General features: G+C 31.8%; 1 protein-coding gene across 1 annotated transcript; it reads right to left on the reverse strand.

Annotated features, from left to right (window-relative positions):
• Positions 1–143: 143 nt before the first annotated feature.
• On the reverse strand, positions 144–16,282 carry Ire1 (serine/threonine-protein kinase/endoribonuclease Ire1). Its single transcript, XM_074120882.1, has 16 exons — positions 16,142–16,282; positions 15,843–15,972; positions 15,719–15,761; positions 15,261–15,535; positions 15,025–15,132; positions 13,613–13,820; positions 12,895–13,049; positions 11,478–11,716; positions 8,531–8,691; positions 7,951–8,137; positions 6,956–7,055; positions 6,678–6,868; positions 5,503–5,621; positions 4,070–4,208; positions 3,797–3,991; positions 144–3,506 (listed from the first exon to the last, which is right to left on the reverse strand). Exons 1-16 carry the CDS (start codon positions 16,226–16,228, stop codon positions 3,042–3,044), a joined length of 2,802 nt encoding a protein of 933 aa, XP_073976983.1. The 5' UTR covers positions 16,229–16,282; the 3' UTR covers positions 144–3,041.
• Between the last annotated feature and the right edge of the window lie 20 nt (positions 16,283–16,302).

A 16,302-nucleotide genomic window follows, 5' to 3' on the forward strand; every position in this document is an offset into this window, starting at 1 on the left:
GCGCTTCATAATTTACCCCTATGAAAGTAAATTGCTGTATTTCTGGTTTTACAGTGAGTATTTTCTTCACAGTTTTCTTTTAAATGCTGAAAGAGAATATGAACCAATAAGAGTTTCAAATAAATTTTATGTTTAGTATGATCTCAGAAAAAATAATAATAAAAATATATTGTATATTTATATAATCTATATATCATAGAAAATAATTGTGCACATATTATCCAACGTCATTTATCATATTATTCCTACATAAATATACATCAAATTAATATACAAATTTACAAGTTTATTTTATTTCAAATACGTGCTTTGAAATGTTTTCAATTAATAACATTCTTTAAATATTTTATAATAAATTATATTTTATTCATCAATTGGTTACTTAGACCAGAACCCAAAGGGTTAAGTGGATTAACCACTTTTTCCAGGATCTTGGCGCTCCTTAGTGTAACGCTGCATAACAACACTCATAACTTTTACTCGCTTTACAATTAGCTGTGTAACTGTTTGTTTTTAGCGTATTTTAGGATCAAGGAAAAGGAATTTATTCAAAAAAGAATTTATAAATTGGAAAATAGGAAACAGCGTATGGTCAAGAGGGGGGAAACGGATCCTGTATAAAAGTGCTCAACGCACTGTCTTCGTTTCAACAAATCAATAGCTCAGTTGTTCCGCATATCTCAGATGTACTACACACTCTACCCGTTTAAATATAATTTAGCATTAAATATTAAATTGTAATTTTAGTTTCCTGGTTTAATTATTGTGATTATCTCTCTTTAAAAAGTAAAGTAATCGCCTATTTTTTCAATATTCACAAAGTTTATAATCAGAGCCTACGAGATAGCTGATGAACTTGGGATAAGAGAATCTTTGCTAAATCTAGCTCACCAACATATCATACTGACACAATGTCACTATATTCTTTACAGAACATACATTCTGTGAATAAACAATAACATTCAAGGGAGCCTAGATTTTATACGTTGCAGTGGATTTAGATAGTTTCGCCAAATTGAAGATTCACATTTGAAATTAATCAAAATAATATTGTTTTTTTTTTTTTTAAATAAGACCAATTTATTTAAGAATTAATGATTTTTAATTCATATCTACACATATTGTATTAAAAACAGTTTGAGCCGATGTTTACTAATTCCATCATACCACTAGTGGTAAAGCTTACTTTTTCAGGCAGGCTTTATGTCCAACTATGAAATTAGGTGTTGTGGGAGGAGCTAACAAGCATACTTGACTATAAATTTCTGATATTAACTATTTTATAAAGTCTGAGGTCCAATTGGTAATTGGATGTTAAGCCCCGCCTGAAAAGATAGGCGATTACTTTACTTTACTTTTTACATCATAGTCTTGAGCCTCGATTTCTGTCTAATTCCATACTAATTCACACAGTATATTTAGGGGCAGAAATCTTAAACCAGGATTCCGATCTCTTGAAAAATAGTTTTGTTTACATTTAGTTTAATTATTAATTAACTGAATATAAAACAATTTTTTTACTTTTATTCACTTAATGTTATTCACCTAAATTAGAAAAAGTAGAAAAAAATCATTAATTTTTTTAGTTCTAAAGTACAGTCGTCATGTTTATTATCACAGCTTATATGAATATCCATACGCCACAATTAGAGTTTTATCATTTTTATTACATCTGTAATCTACTAATAATGATGATGATAAGAAAAGCCAGAATCTAAAGCAAACATAATAAAATTACAAAGACTTGTTTTAGAAATTGCTTTCTTGGCAAATATTTCGTTTTTTACTTTCGAGGACTGCACGGCTTGGCATTAAAAATAAATTACAATTACTAGATGAATTTTATACAGACAAATTAGATGTAATTATCACGAAAAATTGGTCAATAAAAGTATACGATCATTAAAGTAATATGTAAAAATAAAGTGTTTAATTATTTCATTCTTATTCCCTGTCAATGACTATCCAAAACCTCTTACCTATTTAAAACTTCGTCTTACATACATAAACATTGAATCGCAGATGGTTTTCATGTACAGCTACATAATGCAATACTACAGTACAATCGAATAAATACTTTACTCACATGTAACACATTAATCTTTGTTGTAGTAAAATGCTCTGTTTTAGAGCATTAAATTGATTTTCAATTTATAAGAAAAGTTGCTAATATGTAAAATGGTTTTTAAAATTTCTTACCAACATAAGTTTTAAATAAAAACTACTTTCTTGATCTAGAAAAATAAAGTAAGAAAAATATATGTATATGAAATTTTAAACTATATGATCAATTGAAAGTTTGGAACAAACATTTTTTTCAACACAACTCCCATTCTTTTCACAAAGTTCTTTACCTTAACTCATCCGATTCACATAACAACGCCCTGAGGAAAACAATAAATTTGTCGAAACATAGGCGTAAAGACTGTTGCTGGTTTTTATTTGACTGAATCCTTGCTAGTTTAATCCTAGATATATTTTTAATAAAATATTACATCAATGAAATTCAGAAGATATAGGGTACACCTTCAAAAAGTCAAAAAACAATAAATCCAAAACATGTTTCTTTAAATAAATGTTGATTAAAAGACCATCTTAACGATTCCATTCTAATGTGGCTTAGGATTCATAAACCTAGGAAACTTAACAATCCAAACTGATTATAAAAATAAATTAATTTTTCAATGGGCAAGTATTCCCTAACAAGGAATATTATTTCGGTACACATGTATATACGAGTACTACATTGGTTTGTAATTAAGATATGAAAATATTTTTCAGACCCTAATCTTAAATGCGTACTCCCCCAAAAAAATTGCATGCACATCAATATACATTATATATATATATATATATATATATATATATATATATATATATATATATATATATATATATATATATATATATATATATATGTATTTATATATATCTCTCTTTGTTGGATGTATATTCACTTATTGTGTACGAGCGCTTGTATACGACAATATTGATACTTCACAAGCTAAGCTAATTTGTTAACATAAGATAATAAAAGGTTTTTACTTTTTGAATGTTTCAACTAATTTCCAAACAAGAGGTTCTTTTCTTTCTTCTTTCCTTTTTCCCGCTCTCAAACCTGGTCGCCAAGCGCCACTATTTTTTCCTGAATTTATCCATTCTTCTTTCTCCAAATCTTCTGTCAACTGTTTACCCATTGACGAGGTCTCTTTCAGTGGCTTTGGACGCCGTTTTATATATTTACTAGGAGATTTTGGTGCCTGCTTTGAGGAAGCAGGCTTGGGGTTATATAACCATTCAGGTAATTTTTCACTTTTTATACACGGATATACAAAATTTGAATCATAATATTGAATAAATGCAGGTTCACTCCTAAGCATTTGTAGTGATGACCAGCTATGGTAAAGCAATGTAGGAAACCTTGATAGCCAATAGTTCACATAACTTTCCGCAGTGCTGCCGAGAAGTTCTTGCGCTTTAGCAGATAATTCTCTATAATGATGCCTCTGAAAATAAGTTTCACAGTCAGAAGAAGCAAACAATAAAAGTTATTATTGGTTTTTATAGTTCTTATATTTAAGTATCTGTCACTAATACACATCACACAAAAACATTCTGGCAAAGCGAACTCAAATAGCAAATTAATTACATATTTCTTTTAATACATGCAATACTAGTCAAGAACCTATCTATCTACCTACCTATTGTTCTAACTTGTAATGTTTCAATTAGAATTCAACTAATCAATACGTTGCAATAATTTAAGCATTGAGAAACTTTTATTAAAATTGATTACCTTATTTCTTAAAGCTCTCAGCAAATCTCTGATACTGTCACCTCTGTAAGACCTATATTTCCCTAAATCTTCTAATACTTCAGCGTCAATGTCTGGCCGCCAATCCCCTTTATAATATACACATTCACCGCCCTTCTCCAAATTCAACAAAGCTTCACTTTCACTATCTGCTTTTTCTATTCTATCACTTACATCCTAAATATTAAATTTTACGAGATGATTATACGTTTGAATAATCATATTTGGTATTCTTTATGATAAATATATTACTACCTGAAGGAAGGTTAATGTGTACGCTTTTTCCCAAAAAACTGGATGTATTTTAACTGTTGCAGCAGATGGTCGTTCTGAAGGATTTTGATTCAACATTTTCATTATTAGAGATTTCCACAACTCATCCTGAAGGAAAATTCTGCACAACACAACAATACAGAAATATAAAATAAAACTATTTACAACATAAATATTGTAAGCATTTAAGATCTATTTCACGGTTGTTTGAACATTTCGTAAGAAGTGTTATGGCAATTGGGATACAAACGTAGCCTGTTTCTTGATAACTATCGTCAACGAGGAAAAAGTAAACAAAGTTTGGCAATATTTCGTGACGTGAGCGTATTAACTAATATTTTCGCTGGGAAAACATAAGATATTTGAAGAAATGAACTCCATTTAGGATATGCCTTAACATCGTAAAGCTCCAGTGAGCTCGCCCATACTTAATTTGTGAACATAAAATATAATTTCGCCTGAAACCGTGGCTTCTTTACTTGTTTGAACTCGAAGTTTTAATTATTATCTAAATAAAATTCCACGTTTATCATTTCCTGATTCTTATTACCATTTTTACAAAGTAAAGCTTATTTCAGCTTCCTAATAGCGAACACTTCAATGATATTGTGGGCCACGGAGAACACTAAGTGCAAGGGGACAAAAACATGTGGAATGTAAATTAAAAAACTAATAAAAGTAATGTAATAAAAAATTGAACGTTTCCCGGTTTGAAGTCTAAGTTTAAACGGGAACATAAGCAATCAAGTGTTTTCAAATGTTAAGTTCAGAAACTATTGTATTATTTAAGTACCATAAGCCTAGCCAATGCAGTCAGAGCAACTTTTTGAAACCATCATTTCATTATATATCCTCCTTCACTTTTTCTAGAGATTACTGAGCTAATTTTAAAAATATATAATTTTTATAATATTCAAATAAAATTTTATTATTATATTTTTTTAAATTAGACTTTCTTGACTATTAACAAATCATAAATTGCAATCTGTTTTTATAATATGAATTTTTATTTCAAATTACGCATGCTTAAACATAAGAAATTTAAATCGGAAATTAGTTTTCTGAAATCGGAAAAAAAGAGTAGTTAATTTAAATATTTGATATTAAATACTTTAATTATACACATATACTTGATTAAGAACATCACGAATCAGGGATAAATTAAATGAAATAAAAGAATTACTGTTAAGATTTCAACTTGTAATTGTTGATTTCAAGCCTACAAACGTTTTTGTCTAATTCATACGCCTTGAAAACTAAAACATACAGAAGCTGACAATAAGAAGGTTCTTTTCTCCTTCATTTAATTCATTCAATCTTTATTAACGTTTCTTACAAAAAATAAATTCACAAAATTTATAAGCTAATTTTGCATAATACGTTTTTCTAATTAGATTGACACATAAGATCCATACCTGCATTCACCGCTTAAAATATTACTTTGTCTTCTTATTGGTTCCCCAAAAGGATGTTTACCATTGGTGATAGTATAATAGAAAACACAGCCCAATGAAAAAATATCCACTGCACTGGTCTGAAAAATTGGTTTGAATAAAGGAACCATATTTCTTTTTGGCAGAAACCATGAGCAATAAAAAAATAGGCATTTTGGGGAAAGTTAATACTAAAAAACACTTGCTAAAATCCTGGTAAAACGATATTTATACAAGTATATAGTAAAAGTCATGCAAGCAAAGTCTACTGCCGCTTAAAGATCGAAAAAGACTGAAGGTCAGTAATTCCTCAAATGAAGTAGTAGGTTAAGTTAATGAGGAATATGAATGTAAAGACCAGCTAGAATTTGTTATTGAGCCTGCCAAACTTAAGTAGATGACACATTAATTACTTTAGCAAATACTAAGGTTTTAGGCTGAGAGCAGTGATAGCGGGTAGTGACGTCGAGTGTGCATGAATATGCTATAGACCCTAGTGCAACAGCAGCGTTTTGCTATCGAGAAGGTTCATTCTAAAAATAAAATTAAGCAGGTTACTCCCCAAAAATAAGTCAGATGCAACACTACTGAATTTATTTATGGAAGAAAATAATCACTGAAAATTGTCTTATTCACCGAAAGGTCCAAGGTTTGAGAATTTTAAGTTTAGGATCAGACGCTAAAGAACTTTATGAATGTACATTAGTGACCTTTTGATCTGTTTCAACTTTTGACTACATATTACAAAAGCCAAATAAAATAAGTCACGTTACAATTAAATGTTATACCATAATTTTTATTCGGCCGAACTATTTTGGTAGTAGATAGCGAGAACGTCACATTTCACTTCTAGTCTGAACAACTGAAATTATTTCTTTAACAGATATTATAACATATATGAACGCTGTCAAAACTCCAACTATTTTAAGGAACACTCTTATACTACATATTACTCGCTACGCTTCAAACGCTTGTTGCCAGAAGTGATTCTTGCAGTAAAATGGGCACGCTCAACGCCACTGAACTAAAACTGCTGCCTAAGAGTCTGTGTAAATGTCATCAGAGTGAAAGAAAGGGGTTTTAATGTTGTTAGGTTGAGATATCAGCATCACCACTTAGAGCCCAGAAAAAGTGAGTCTCTCTGTTAATTGACTTACGATTCTGCCAGTACATTCCATCATCTCTGGTGCTATCCATCCTTCAGTACCGGTAATTCCAGAACGACGAGAAAATGACATCTTTCCATTTTGCAATTTTTTACACAAACCAAAATCTGATATCATTGCCCGAACACTAGTATTAGAACTAATTGATATAAGTATGTTGTGAGGTTTTACATCGCGATGAACTGAAAAAAATAAGAAATATTCATTTATTAGTTTTATGTTGTAACCAAAAATGGTTAATTTAATAGAAATTATATTTCTTTAATTACCTATTTTAAGATCATGTAAATGTTCTAAACCCATCAAAGCTTGTTTTAGAACTTCCATGCAGGAGATATCATTTCTGTGTACATCTCTTTCAACATAATCCTGAAACAAATTAAATGTATTATGTAATAATGTGCTTCATTATCTTTGAACACACATTTGTTAAAATGTCTCTTGTTAAAGTCAATGTTAAAGTCTCTCTGTATTAGAGGAAAATATGTAACAAATTAATAAATAACAATTAATATATATACATATAAAATAAGAGTTTAGTCTTGCTTTCTAAGAGAACATAATATATCTCTACCTATGTTCTGAATTTTTATATTTTATAAACAGTATCCATACATATGTTTTTAGGTATATATATTATATACAAGTATATAGTAAACTTATTTTTTAATCCATGAGAACCTAACTTATAATGAAAGACAAATAAGGCAAAAACTTATATTCCTGAAAAAATATTACGGAATATGGAAAGTGATAGATGAATGAACAGATGGTTTAGGCACGCTGTTTGGAGAGAAATGTTCAGCTAGAAACTGGATACTAAAGAAAATATTAATGCTGATGGTAAAAATATATAAAAGAAAGAGAGACGACTGAAGTCAAAAAAGATGATGTTGTGTTGGCGAAAGTGGCTTGCATTTCATTTTGAGCTATTATTATGTTGGCTCAACAATAAAGTATAAGAAGTATTTTATTTTATTTTTTTAATTTACTAATTATTCTAGTAACCGAGTATTCTATGTTTTATGTTGTTGTTTTGAAATTACAGTTCATTGTGTTACATTAATATTTTGATAAAATAAATAATAAATATTTAAAATAATACAAAAAGCATACTTAATATTAAATTATTAAAATAATTTACTAACGAAAACTCTTTTTAAAACAAAGTGAAAGAATAAGCAATTTTTGCAATAGCCAATTCTCTGGGATTAAATTCTCAAATTTTCTTTATAATTGTTTAATATAAATAATAAACATTCACCTGCAAAGTTGCTGAACAGAGTTCTAAAGCAATATATCGAAACTGTGAATCTTCTTCAGTAGAAAAATATCTAATTACATTAGGATGCGCATCTGATTCCCTTAGAAGTTGTACCTCTCTACTTGCAAAAGTGAAACATTCGGGTAATAACCTCTTTACAGCCACATTTCTGCCATCAAAGGTGCCTCTAAAAATTTATTTTACGCATTTAATTTTACAAAGATTTCTGAAATTTGGTACGAAATCCCAGAAAGTTTTCAATTTCAACAGCGCTTCCTTCAACTAGGAAGGTTAGGAAGTAATATAAACCAAAAAAAATTTAGTAGAGCCAAAGTTCCAGTTGGTGGATTTCTGCAAAACTTTGCATTGGAAGTAACGATGCTTTTCAAAAAACATACCCTATTTGAGAAAAGCATATTTTTCTTCACTTTCAATCAACTTCATGCAATCTAACATTCAAAATGCCCAGACCATTCGCTAAAAAACTTTTTTCCTATTCAGAAAAAAAAAAAAATAGAAACATAAAACTCCAAAATGTATATGAATAGCGAGTAAAAGGATATTTCATCTTGCAATTTACCTAAAAACAAAGGTTCCTTCACATCCTTTACCTAGCACCTGACGGGTATCGAATGATATTTTACCAACGCTTATAATACCTTGTTGCGTTTGAATATAACTAGCAGTCTTGGTAGAATCTGTTCCAGAACTTCCTTGAGAAGATAGTTTGATATCTCTAACCTGAAAATTAACATTCTTTTTTTATTTTGTTTAAAATTAGAAGTGATGTACAGGGTTAAACCAATATTTGACCTCTCAGTAGGTAGAGGCGGGTATAGACTTTCAAGCGGGGCTAGTTTCAATAAATCTTTGTGTTGTTGAGTTAATAAGACGAAGAATAATTAATTCCAGAATCGTCACATTGTCCAACACTCTAGCGGTTTTACAGGATATCAAGTCCTACTAAGTTTGTTTAAGGCTAATATAAGGCTATTTAGCAATCAGACGAGTATTGGAAGGCCAGTATAAATAATATTTTGCCTTGGTGCCAGGTCATTCGAGATGTAGAAGGAATGCCAATGGGAGGTGGTAGATCGGTTGACTCGGAAGGAGTCCAGCGGAGTTTTCACGGGATCTAAACTCTAATGTGCCATTGCCGACACCAAAGAATGAATATTGCCTTCCATGCCCTACAATATACGGCTGGAAGCAGAAAGGTGATGGGGGAATACTTCTGGCCAAAAGGCTAAAAGGTTTATCTTAAACTATGGCAGAAAATTACTAACGGCATTATTATAACAAGGATGGGAGGCTATTCGGATGACTGAACGCCTTCCTACAGGCTGTTACAGATAAAAGAAATACATGCAGGATGAAACCGATTACCCTGTATAGGTTCTGTCAAAAAGGAGAAGAAAATGAATAGAATGTAATGACGGGCTGAGGTATGGCTCAGAAGCAAAATCTATGCCTTAAATTTCTCCAAGAGCCTCTCACCGGATCCTTACTTACTTACTTATTCTCTTCCTCTTCTACCTTGCAGTGTAGAGGATTGCAAAAAAAGTTTCCATCCGTCCCTATCTCTGGCCATTGTCTTGGCTTTGTTGACTGTTATTCCAGTCCTATTAAGGCTCTCTGTCACATTGTCCGACCATGTCGTTCTTCTCCTTCCTCTCGGTCTCTTACCCGAACATCTGGCTTCATAGGCTCGTTTAGGATGTCTTGTGTCCTCCATTCTGTTCATATGTCCAAACCATCTTAGTTGGGTGCGCATAATCCGCTCCACCACTGCTTCGCAACCCAGATTACTCCTAATGGTAGTGTTCCTTACGCGGTCCCTTCTTGTTTTTCCCTCAACTCTCCGGAGGTATCGCATTTCTGCCGCTTGTATGCGGTTTTTGCTATTTTTTGTTAGGGCCCAGGACTCACACCCATATGTAAGGGTTGGGAGGTATATTGAGTTGAATATCCTAAGCTTAGTTTGCTTAGATACCTCTCTTTTGCTGACAAATTTTTTATTGATGGCTTGGAATAACTTCCCCGATGCCGCACATCTTGAGTTAAGCTCGTCTTTAACTCTACCATCCGAGCTAATCAAAACTCCTAAATATTTATAAACACCTACTTGTTCCAGTGTCTTTCCTTTTATTCTTATCTTGTGTCTCTTTTCCGTTCTGCATACTACCATGGTTTTACTTTTTTCTAAATTCACTTCCATATTTTTCTTTTCTAGCTCTTCCACCCACACATTGATGTTATGTTGGAGCTTCGCCTGAGAGTCTGCTATTAAAACCAGGTCATCTGCATATATCAGGGAAGAGAATGTTACCGGTTGTAAATTCCGGTATCCCAACTGGAAATTCTTGGTTTTATTTTGGCAGGCTTTTAGTATGTCGTCCATAAATATTATGAAGAGTAAGGGACTTAAACTGTCTCCCTGTCTAACTCCTGCCGTAGTTGTAAATACTTCGGATGACAGGTTGGATGTCCTTACGTAATTGCGGCAATTCCTGTAGAAACTTTTAATCCTCTCTATTAAGGCCTTATTAACATTCCTCTTCGCCAGAATTTCCCATATCATTGACCGTGGTACTCTATCGAACGCTTTACAAAGGTCTATGAAACACAGATGCACCTCTTTATCATATTCAATATTCTTTTCCATAATCTGCCTTAAGGTGAATATAAGGTCTTGGGTGCTTCTATTTGAGCGAAAGCCACACTGGTCCTCTCCCAGCAGATGGTCAACTTTCCTTCTCAGTCTTGTTTCTAGGATTCGGCCATAGAGTTTGCCCGGAACGCTTAACAAAGAGATTCCTCTATGGTTGTTGCACTCTCGATTGCTTCCTTTTTTGAAAATTGGGACTATTACTGAGAGTTCCCAGTCTTTAGGGATCTTCCGTCTATTCCATGCTGTTTCCATTATTCCATACAACATCTCTTCACCTTCCTCACCCATATGCCTAAGCATCTCCGGTGTAATACCATCATGACCTGCGGATTTCCCAAGCTTCATCCTACTCAGCGCAACAGTCAATTCATCCCTATCAATATACTCATCATCCTCTTCCTCTTCATTCTCCTCCACAGCCTCCTCGTTCTCCATGTTTCCTACCTCCTCTACATATCCTTGAGATGCATTGTCTTTCTCCGTCAATAATTCCTCAAAATATTCCTTCCATCTTGCCATTATTTTCATTTGATCTGTTATAAGCAATCCGTCCTTTGAATTGATATATTTTATTGGACATTCCTTTCCCTTCCTCATATTCTTTAATATTTTATAAAATAATTTCTGGTTCGTCTGCGTGCTTTCCTCCATAAATTTTCCAAACTGTTCCCAGGTTTTCACCGGATCCATTAATCTAATTTAACCGAAAGAACTTGACAGGAGTGGGTGGAGCTCTATCTAGTGGGTGCCACAACGTTTTCTAGGTCGCGTAGGCTTGCTGGTTTACCCCATGGAATCTTATCTAAGCATTATTAAAAATAAAACGCAAAAGAATTAAAATCAAATTAATACAAACCTGTGCCATTATGTACATAAACATTCCAACCACGAACAATGACAACAAACCAACTATGATCGCCAAAATTTTGCTTTCAGAACTCAAATTCCAATTTACATTAATTTCTGATGATTGTTGAGGAACCATATTCCCTTTTTTTGTGTAATTGAATGACGATATATTGGTAGGAATGATAGGATCTGACCTTCCAGTAAGAAGTAGTTGTGTTTGGGAAACAGAAGAAAACTTGTAGTGACCTGGTAGAAAATTAAGTAATTTGGTAAACACTTACATTATAAAATATGTGTTTTTTTAAAATAAAAAGTCTTTTTAGAAATTTTTTAAAAATATTTTTCTTTCCGTTTTTGGTACCTTAGACACCTTTTACCAGGAATTTTTTTTAGAGCCTGGGAGTTGTGCATGTTAAATTCGTAAACAGTTGACGTTTCCTAAAAAAATTCCATCATAATAAGAGCGCGGATAATTTCATTTCTACATCGCATGATACCATAAAGAAAATACAAAAGGTTAAATTTGGTCGTGTACTATCACATTTAAATAACTAACCACATACCAAACGGAAATACGCAAAGGTTCTGAGGTTTGTAATCAAAGGCTTTATATTTTACTACTGTGCTAAACAATAAAATTAATTAAATTGTGTTAGTTACTCGCCGCCGTCCACGAAAATGAAAATATTTACTGAAATACCTGGTCTTTCCTTTCCTAATAATCCTAATTACTTCTATATTCTCCCTACGAAATTCAGGAGATATTACACCTCATTCTTAATATCTATATCTTTCGACCTGTTTTGCAATCTCCTCTACCGTATGTTGATTCGTACTTGGTTAATGTTTCAGGGTATATTAGATCATAGTTATATTCAATTAATTCGATTCGTTTTCGAATTTTAAGTCTACTAGATTGAGCGTAATATCCAACGAGAAAGAGTTTCACCAATGGATGATTGCTCTTACGAGACCTTCACGTGAATTTAACCTATATGATCAAATTTACTTGATAAACATTTGTTGTAGGTGTAAATATGGCTAATAAAATGAAAAGAAAAGTCTACTTACGAGGAGACTGGTACTTAGCCTTTTTCAAGGAATGGCTAACCTCCATATTACACAACGATGTAGACATTGCAAAAAACAAAAATAAAATAAAAATAAACGAAAATACAAGCAATGTATAAGATACCTAACTGCAGGAAAGAGAACAGCGCCAGTGTCCTATTTGGATTAAGGAATGATAGCAAAATTGCCATCGGTCCCGTTTCGATTCTTAGTTACAACTAAGCAGATGAATTAAGTAATTATACGACATTATGCAACGCTGACTTGATACGCTTGCAAAAAGTGAAAACGATTTAAGTCTAAGAATTACGGCTTCAGTTAACGAAATGGTGTTAAATGCAATATATTTATACCTAGTACTACCGCATTGAATTCTTCGTTGCTTTCAGGACCACCCAAGAGCAATCTTTTTGGAAAAGCATTATCAGGAACCACTACAACACTTTTGTCAACAAGCGATGGAAGAGCATAGATACCATGATCATATTTTCCAATGTACAATGTAGACCTGAACAAAAATTATACATAGCATTAGGTTATAGAACATTTTGAACCATCAAACTTGTGTACAGTTTAAATTCTAAAGAGGCCGTGGTATTTTACTTAAAGAAATTCAGCCACATTTTCAAGTACTCAAAACAAAAATTAAAAATTTGCTCTAGTAAATATAACAAGGAATTCTTATTACTAATCTTTGAAATAATAAAGCAAACTTTCTAAAGTGAAGTCATAAAAGAAAATGATAGTTTAATCAAATTAGGGAAAGATAGCGATGTATTAGTTTTTTAAGCAGTTATAATTATACTTAAACAAGAAAATTAATAATTAATGCATTATAAATATATGTTATACATAAATTATATGTATAACATATATTTATAATTATATATAATATATGTTTAAAATTAAGGAGCATCAACTTTGGAGATCTTTAGCGCGGGCACTGCTGACATTCAAACAATGTTTTCTCGTTATGGACTAATTTTGCACCATTTTGCTAAGTGAGCTGAAGAAGCTCCTACAGCAAATATATACATATAACTGAAAAGTGTGTTATATTGAATAACTAACTGAAGTGTGTCATATTCCTTCAAAAATGGTAGTAGATTGAATGTTGATTCTGCGATTGATGAAAATGGGAGAGTAATAATGTCATGTCCTCGACGTTCAAAAATTGAAACCATTGGAGATCCGAAATCCTTTTCCCACAAAAGTTCTCCAGTGTTTCTATCCCACGTTCGCACACGGCCTGATACGCTACTCCCAATGTGTACATAACCTAATAAAAAATATAAACATACATTATTACAAATTTAAAATAAATATGAAACTAGAAAAGTAGTTTTATGTTTATTTGAGTGATGTTTGTGTGCAAATCATATTGTATAATAAACATCCCAATTTGTTATTTTTTATTCTAAGTATTGATAGTCATCTTAATGTCGTTTGCCCCAGACAAAAAATGGCTAAACAAATACGTGCACTTCATAACAGTTAGTTCTAAACAACCTCTCAGAAAGTAAAGTTGTTATGTATGAATGAAATTATGATTTTCAAATGAAGATGAATCCAAGAAAAAAGAAACTACTGAGTTCATCATCCATACCGCAGAAGGTGGGGAAGAAACTTTCATTCACAAGTTCGTTCAATGAAAACATGTTTCGCCATATCTCGGTAATTTGCTCTGTTATTTAGATTTAATCTCTTTGCAATGACCATCAGGAGGGTTGCGCCATTACTTCAACGTGAACAGTTATAACAAGCCTGACTCTCAACTCTCAACGAACGGTCTTTGGCCCCCAATAGGTTTAATATTAGGAAATGGCTTTTAAGTTGTATTCGTCGACTGACTTTCGGTAGTTTATTCTTATTCAGATTGTCTTATTAAATAGTGTGTCATTGACAAGTAAAAAGTATCAATAACATTTTCATTTTACTGATTTATTGTTTACCTTATTTGTGTACACTCCTCCAATTTAGTCGTTAATGAAATAAAAATTTCCAATGAATTATTTAATATACTTCATATTAAAAATAAACTTCTAAAAATTTAGACAGTTAAAAAGGTAAATATAACTATTGTTCGTAGAATGACATTAAAGAAATACATTATTACAACTGACTTAGTAATTTAAAACAATAAACGAACAAATCAAGTGTCTTCACTTATTCATCAAAAATTCTTACTCTAAATTTTAGAGTCTAAAATAAATGCATAAACGTGATGATTTGTTATTTCACATTCACTTTCGCACTAACACTTTTTATAACAATAGGAGCTGCTGCTGCGACCCAAAGGATTACTTACTAAGCTCAACCAAATAGTATGATTTGAAACTTAATTCGCCTATTCATCACTGAAGATCAGTTTAGTTATCTCGGTGGGGCATCTCATACTCTGTGCAATGTATTATGAAAAATGCGCTTGCTATAATAACTACTAATTTATTTAAAACATAAACTCTAGAACACTGGTTAATTACCATAATTGTTTGTCTGGTCTTTGGTCAATGAATGTGATGTATAATCGTAGTATGTTATATTCCAATGCCGATTACTACTTTTACTGTCCAATATTATTAAATTGTATTCTAGAAAAATGAACAAATAAATAAATAAAAACAAATAAATACCAGGTTCAATCATTAGTTTTCACAGCAGTCAAACCAGACGAAAAATAACGTAGGTCTCAAAAATAAATAACAAAATACATAGCTACCTGTTCGCCCAATGAAAAGAGAATTGGAAGACTGAATAGGACATATTCTGTCTAAATCGGTATTCCCCAATAATGGTAACTTTTTTCCAGTAGCTATATCCACAGAAAACCACGTATCAATCTTCTTCCCAGAATAAAACATTCCATCACTGCTTCTACTTGGCGATGAGGCTACTAATTGTTGTATTGTAAATGGCAATTTTTTAAGAGCCTTATGTTCCGCTGTATTTAGGCTGTAAAGGGTACCATCCTTAGGATCTGGGAGAAAAACCGGCCTACGAAATACATAAAAATAATATTTGTTTTACGTTAAGAATACATTTGTATATTAACCCTATGTAGAGTAACCCTATGAATTACTCGTATATTGGCTGTAAAATCAATCTGGTAAATGTTTTATTGTGATATTAAGTAAACCAAACTACTTTGAAATATTTACAAAATAAATAAGAACTTACAAGATATTGCTGTTAGATTTCGCAGGAACTTTAACCGTAGGTTCTGAAACATTTATTACACAATATTATTTTATCAAAGAAGATGGTCAAAAATCTAACATTTAACCAACTGAAGTCATGTTACCATTTTGTAATTTCCACTTAAGATTGCCAGATTTTGGATCCACACCAATTAGAGATCCATCCAATAATGAAATAACCAAAATCTCACAATCATCTTTTTCAAGGTTCCGCAACTGGTGGTTTGAGTTTTGCTATACAAAAATTATTACAAATCGAAAAGTAAAAATTAAGTTGATAAAAGTAGTTAAATATCAATTTGAGAACAAAAAAAGAAAAGAATAATCGCACATTGAAAGCATCCCGAGTTCATTTGGAGTGCATACACATTTATAAGTTGTAGGAAATATGTAATAAACTTACATCAGTTTCAGTATCTGCTTTGCAACTGATAAGTGCACAAACCGTAGTAATCAAAACTGCTTTAATTAATGAGTTTTTTAATAACATTTTTTTTAAAGAAAAACTGAAAGCCCATAACTTATCAATGTTTTGTTACAAGGTCGATAATGTCTTGAAGTTTC

The sequence above is a fragment of the Rhodnius prolixus genome, unplaced genomic scaffold, assembly GCF_049639745.1.
Source record: "Rhodnius prolixus isolate KJV_2025 unplaced genomic scaffold, Rpr scaffold_2, whole genome shotgun sequence".
NCBI lineage: Eukaryota > Metazoa > Arthropoda > Insecta > Hemiptera > Reduviidae > Rhodnius > Rhodnius prolixus.